A 6,689-nucleotide genomic window follows, 5' to 3' on the forward strand; every position below is an offset into this window, starting at 1 on the left:
CATGACGCAGTGAGCCAGCATGGCAGAAACAAACCACGTCCACCTCCTTGTGCCACATTCACATCACCCACATCACCACCTGTGCACGCACATGTCACATCCCCACACACAGACACCACCATCACCACCATCACAAGCATCACATCTGCACATGCGTGTGCGTGCGCCGTCCAAATTCACCACAAACCACTCACCACCACCATCGTCATCGTCATGTGAGGCAACAGCACATCGACGCACATCACACCCTGTACGTGTGCGTGTGGAGGAAGAGGTGAGTTGTCAAAGAATCAGGCTGTCAACGACAACAAAACCCATTGCCACCACCAACAGACCCAACGACATCCAACCAGCACTTCACAATCACACATACGACATGCTGATGTTCACACTCAGCACATCACACGCTACCCACATCACCACAACCACCACCATTCATCTCACCTCCACATCCATGGCCGCTGCCGCTGCTGTTGGCGACCAACGGCAACGAGGAGGAGGAGATGGACGAGAGAGACGGAGGGCCAGTTCATCCACAATGCAGCCACACATCAGCTGTTGCTGTTGTTGCTTGTGGTGGAAAGGGTGAAAACAAACGGCCCCTTGCCACGCCGTGTCCGTGGCTCGCTCACTCGGCTGCTTGGTTGGTCGGTTGGATGGAAGCGGATGCATGGCCCTGTGTCCAAATCAATCGAAAAAGGGGGAAGAAGAAGAAAAGACACATGAGTGGACAGAACAGACAAGAAAAGAGGGAAGCGAAGAAGGAAATATGTACAACATGTCAACCAACACACACACACACACACACATCTCAGTTGCCCTCTCACCTTCATCACTCGTCATCGTCATCGTCGTTGGTGCCACCGCTTCATGCGCCTCGCCAACGCTGTGAAACGTGTGTGTGCACAGACATACGAAGAGGAGAATGTGGGGGGGGGAGGGTTGACAGCGAAGCATCATTAACCACACGCCAGCCCCATCGAACCACCCGCATTGACACACAACCACACGCACACATGTTGTCCCCACCACCACCATGCACACACACGCACATTGCTCACCTCTTCATGAGAGCGACTGACATGTGCAATGTCTGCCTCACGCCAGATTGGAGCTCGTGTCGGCCGAAGTGTGATGGCGGCTGTGCCGTCGATGGTCGTGGTGATGGCGGTGGTGACAGCTGAGCTGTGGTGGAAGAGAGATAAAAGGAGAGAGAAATGGGGAAGTTGATGATGATGGGGTCGTTCATGGCGGCTTCTTCCCCCTCCTCTGATGTGGCACTGGTGCGCATGCAACCAACACACAACGACAAGACACAACAACATCAACACACACAAGGCACAGGCATGGCATGTGAGCACAGCAGGCGTGTTCACCTTCCTGCCCCTCCTCTGCCCTCCCTCATCCTCGCCCACACACACACACACACACACACACACACACACACACACACACACACACACACACACACACACACACACACACACACACACACACACACACACACACACACACACCTGCACATGATTGCGTCGCTGTGGGTGGATGTGCCCGCCATGACCATGGACGTGTGTGTCCACACAGCTGCTCCTCCCGATCCATCGTGTGTGCACCGCCCATCATCATCCTCCAACGATCCTCACACAGTCGCCCCCCTTGCAGCCACAAGCATACACATATCGCATGTGAGCTGCACAACTACACTGGTGCACGAGGCACAGCAGCGACAACACCAAGCACACCCAGAGCAGCAACAACACCAACACATGCGACATGTGCCAACCAAAGCAGCCATGATGGGGCTCACCTTGCTCACGCATATGGGAACACTGCGTGAGCAAAGAAGCGACAGCCGAAATCAGGGGAGTTGCAGCAGCAGCAGCCGGCATGCTAGCCCACTTTCCATCAACATCCTGATGTGTGCTAGTACCTCACCAACCTGTGCATGCGTGTGTGCGTGTGCATGGGTGCAGGGAAACGTGGATGGGAACACAACACAACAGGCACAGAGCAAGCCATCATGACAGCAGAGCAGAAGAAGTGAGTGACATCACACGCACCACGTGTACGTGTGTATGTGTGCGTATGTGTGTGTGTCGGTGCGTGACCATCATCCCCCATGAACCCTCCTCCTCTTGTTCGCTTCACCACATCCCATCACCGCACCCCATCACACACACAATCAACCACCCATCACCACCTACATACCATGTGTGAGGCAAGTGCACCTGGTACGCGTGGCAAGTAGCCTCGACATTTCCCTCATCCTGCTTGTGCGAGAACATCACCTACAAGTGTGGTTGTGTGCGAGCACCAGCATGGTGAGTGAGTGGGAGGGAAGAGGAGGCATGGATATGTGCGCAGATACACTGCTGCTGCTGCCATTGCTGATGGTGTGCATGCGTGTGTATGTGAAGAAGAAAGGGAAGAGAGAGAAAACAGAAAACAAAAGGGAAGGGAACAAGACATGCTGCACCCCATTCCACCCATCCATCCCTCTTCCTCACACCACCACACACCACCATCCTCTGTCACCAGCCACACCACACCACACCACACCCAGCATCCCCCACCCCACCTCATTCCATCCATCCATCCATCCATCCAGCCAACACGCATCTCCTCTCCCTTCCCCTCTTCTTCTCGCCCTCACCTCTGCTTGCTGCTGCTTCCAGCCGAAAATGCAGCTTGTGCTGTCGCCACCTGTTGCCACCAGCAAACAGCCAGCAGCAGTGGGCGATGGGTTGGTTGGCTGGGGAATGTGTTCAGCTGCAAGTGATGCTGGTGGTGGTGCATTCTCTGCTGCTGCTGCATCGGCGGTGGAGGGTGTGTTGGCTGCTGTTGTTGTTGTTGTTGTTGTGATGGCCGCGAGGGAGGGCGAGGAAGAGAGGGGAAGATAAGCAGCAGCTGCAAGGTGGAGAATGTACAGGTGTGCAGGCGGTTGTGTGTGAGAGCGACGAATGAGACAGCGCATCAAGCAAGGCAAAACATGCAGCCACACGACACACATGCACACATTGATGTGGGACAACAAGGGGAGACAGGAGCAGCAGAGACAGCGACCACAAAATACGCACGCTGCCGCTGTGCGCAGCACGCACACATGCAATGATGCACTCACGTTGCTCATGGCTCGCTTGCTTTGTGGGGTGGTGTGGTGTGAGTTGGTGTTGCTGCTTCCGCAGCCGCACAAGCATGGCTGAATGGTCATCACATGGCAGCGCCCGTCTGTTCATCCCACCAGAGCAGTGGTGGTGGTTGGTGGAGGGGGAGGGGGTGACAGCTGCTGGTTCAAGGGCCCTCTGTGTGGCGACAGCAGAAAGGAAGGAAGGGGAAACGAGCATGTGTGGAAGGTGATTGTGGTGTTGAGGGTGGGAAGGGAAGGATGTGAGCAAACACACAAGAAAATGAGGAGGTGGTGATGATGGCGTGTGGATGGGTGGAGAAGAGCACACACACACACACACACACACACACACTCACACACACACACACCCTCACCTGCCACGCGTTGTCGCCGCTGAACAGGTTGATCCTGGCAGACTCCAGCGCTGACAGTAGCAAACAACACAATCATGACACACGAGTTGGCAGATGGTGAGAGTGGTTGAATGGACACGAGAACAAGCAAGCCACGCACATACCACACCGTACTCGCCACACTCATTCGACAGCCCCCTGTGCCAACAACGTACTCCCTCACCTGTGTGCACTTGGGTGGAGAGGGACTTGAAGAACTCCTCAAACACAAACACAACGCGTCTCTGCATCATCTCCACCACCTTTTCAGGGATCGACCGCAGGATCCTCGGACGCTGAACACAGTTGTGTGTGTGTGTGTGTGTGTGTGTGTGTGTGTGTGTGTGTGTGTGTGTGTGTGTGTGTGTGTGTGTGTGTGTGTGTGCGACGTGATGTGCAAGCCATCACCAACCACAATCCCCACTCAAACCACATCACCCCTCACGCATCGCTTCACATTCCCATGTCACCGATGTGTCACCACACCTCGAGGAGCCTGTGTTCGGGGAATGCGGATGCTGAACGTCTCCCAGTCCAGCAGGCCCTGGTAGGGCTGCAAGAATGCAAAAAGCAAACACCAGAACATTACATCGCAGCACTTTTGAGCGACGGGAGGGTACATCTCCACACACACACACACGCACACACACACACACACACGAAGTGTCATTCATCCATACGCACCAGCACGTAGTGATCGACGACAATGACGGGGATGGCACCCGCAGCCACGATCAACGAGGCATGAAAGGGGGTGGCGGGAGGTGGAAGGTGGGTAAGAGCACAAACAGGACCGAAATCGTCTGCAACACGCACGCACACACGCACGCACACGCACACGCACACGCACACGCACACGCACACGCACACGCACACACACACACCTGAAGGAGTGGTCGCCAAATCCATCCACGATGAGCCCAAACTTGGTCTCCAGCGCCAGTTGCGTGTACGTGTGCGTGTTGAACTCTTCCTCTGCCTGCTTACACGAGGGGTCATATCCAAACCTTCCCCTCACGGCCCATTCGCTCTTCGCCAAACCACCTGCACGCGCACACCAACACAGTGTCCCTGCGCATACACAAGCAAACATACAAAGGGACAATATGTGCGTGTGTGCGTGTGTGTGAGGTGGATCCAGAACGACAAGCACACAGCATCAATACCAGTTGACTCCGAGGCAACGCACGAGACACACACGGAACACAGTAACACACAACACATTACACGCGTAGCACAACACACCTGCCGTGTTGCAGCTTGGGGAGGTGGTTGCGCATGGCATCAAGAACGAGCAGACTTAGTGCCCCTGCACAACAGGGAAAGAAGACACATGTCAAGCAGTGGCATCACAGCAGGTTTGGAATGAGATTGCAGTGGCACAAGAAGGGCGAGTGGTGGTGCAGTGAGCGACACCAACCCCTCAAAACCCAGCAGCAGCAGCAGTGAACATCGAACCCCACATCGCACCACGTCACAACACACATGCATGCACACACCTGAAGCTGACGAGGTATTGCCTGCTTGTGCGGGTGGAACGCGTCGCTGCTCCGGTGTGAATGGATGTCACCGTAGAGAAGAGTGGCATGGACACATCGAGGCGGTCATGGTGGTGGAATTCACTGAAGTGGTGTGATGAGATGGACCAGACAGGATTGGTGAAGCGTGTAAGCATCAGCAGTCGCACATGGTGCGTGCCAACCCCATATTCACTTCTATTCCAACACATACACACACACACACACACACACACACACACACACACGAGGAAGAGGTGATGGACGAGCCTGGACATGCCATGCAGCAAGCCGTTGCCAGCCACCACACACTTCCATACCACTTCTGGAACAGACAGCACGGCTGCGCCCACCGCACTTGCGGCTGCATCGACGATGAGGATGGATGGCGAGTTGCATGGAATGCCGTCGCAGGATGAGGATGGATGGCGAGTTGCATGGAATGCCGTGGCAGGAAAAACGCCATTGTCCGCAGCCACGCCGCTGATCCACTTGCATCCGCCGTGTAGCAGCCCACCAAGCGTGCTTGTGTCTGCTGTGCTCGTGCTGCGATCAATGGTCACGCCCATAGACGAGGGTGTTGCGAGCCACAGCACACGCCGCCTGCAGTGCCCACATGGCTTGCAGACTGTTGATGGTGGTCGTGTCATCCACTGCTGCTGTCACTGCTGCTGTCACTGCTGCTGCTGTTGTTGATGATGGGCTGATGATGAGCACAGAGGTGGTGGGAGTTGCATCAAAGGGAGGGATGCCGTGGATGAGGCCGTTGCTGGCGACGACGCCACCAACCCCCAATAGCAGTTGCCAGTGCCCTTGCCGAGTACATCTTGGATGCTGTTGCCAGACGGTGGGCTGACTGACAGTGTTTTGTGGCTTGTCACACATGTATGCAACGAGCCAAGAAGGAGACTTGTTTGTGGTTGTTCACTGCCTGGCTGGCTTGCTTGCCATGCACTTGTCGTGCCTTTGTCCCGGTTGTAAGCAGCACAGCAGTTGATACCCCCTTCCCTTTCGTTCCTCCACGCAGAGCACTGCTCCTTGTCAAGCCGTTTCCCCCTGCCGTGTGCGTGCATGTGCGTGTCTGTGCGTGCTTGTGCGTCTGCCTTCCATCTCACAGCAGCGAACCCTTTCAACAACAAAGCAGAAAGTGCTGACTCGGCACAATTCTGTTTGTGTTTGTTTTTTTTTTTGGGGAAGAAGACAAGAAGACAAGAATGCGTGCAACGGCAGTGACAGCGCTGCTGTGGGTTGGTGGCAGTGCGCTGTGTGCGTCGTCCAAGCTCAAGTCCAATGCACCAACCTCCAAGATCAAGGTGTGAGTGTGTGTGTGTGTGTGTGTGTGTTTGAAGCGGCTTACGTGCGCATCCCCTCGTCCTATCGCTGCTCTCATCTACCAACACCTCTCCCCCCCCCACACACACGCACACTCGCACACACCGCGCTGACAATCGGACGTTTGCGTTTGCTGGCAACATGGCGCAGACGTCCGTAACGCGTGAGGCGTGTGCCACGCTCTGCTACACCTTCAAGAACGTTTCCCCTCAAGCGCCGTTGAGTACGGCTACCAATGCTTCTTCTGCGAACACCCAAGCTGAATTCCACCGCGCAGTCCCAGCGGTGTGTGTGTGTGTGTGTGTGCATGTGTGTGTGTGT

General features: G+C 55.5%; 2 protein-coding genes across 2 annotated transcripts in view; one reads left to right on the forward strand and one right to left on the reverse strand.

Annotated features, from left to right (window-relative positions):
* Positions 1–435: 435 nt before the first annotated feature.
* On the reverse strand, positions 436–5,854 carry PTSG_11047 (uncharacterized protein; the record flags this gene model as incomplete). Its single annotated transcript, XM_004987910.1, has 13 exons — positions 5,357–5,854; positions 5,019–5,064; positions 4,765–4,828; positions 4,527–4,590; positions 4,404–4,498; positions 4,006–4,072; positions 3,704–3,815; positions 3,502–3,551; positions 3,122–3,302; positions 2,654–2,907; positions 1,062–1,180; positions 828–886; positions 436–470 (listed from the first exon to the last, which is right to left on the reverse strand). The coding sequence occupies exons 1-13, from the start codon at positions 5,684–5,686 to the stop codon at positions 436–438; spliced, it is 1,476 nt and encodes a 491-aa protein (XP_004987967.1). The 5' UTR covers positions 5,687–5,854.
* Positions 5,855–6,250: 396 nt separating this feature from the next.
* Positions 6,251–6,689, forward strand: part of PTSG_13137 (uncharacterized protein) — a gene marked incomplete at both ends in the record, with an annotated part of 7,482 nt that continues 7,043 nt past the window's right edge. Inside the window, 2 exons of the mRNA XM_004987911.1 lie at positions 6,251–6,349; positions 6,519–6,653. Of these exons, the coding sequence (XP_004987968.1) occupies positions 6,251–6,349; positions 6,519–6,653 (234 nt within the window). The remainder of the gene's footprint in view (positions 6,350–6,518; positions 6,654–6,689) is intronic.

The sequence above is a fragment of the Salpingoeca rosetta genome (genome assembly GCF_000188695.1).
Source record: "Salpingoeca rosetta unplaced genomic scaffold supercont1.39, whole genome shotgun sequence".
Classification (NCBI taxonomy): domain Eukaryota; class Choanoflagellata; order Craspedida; family Salpingoecidae; genus Salpingoeca; species Salpingoeca rosetta.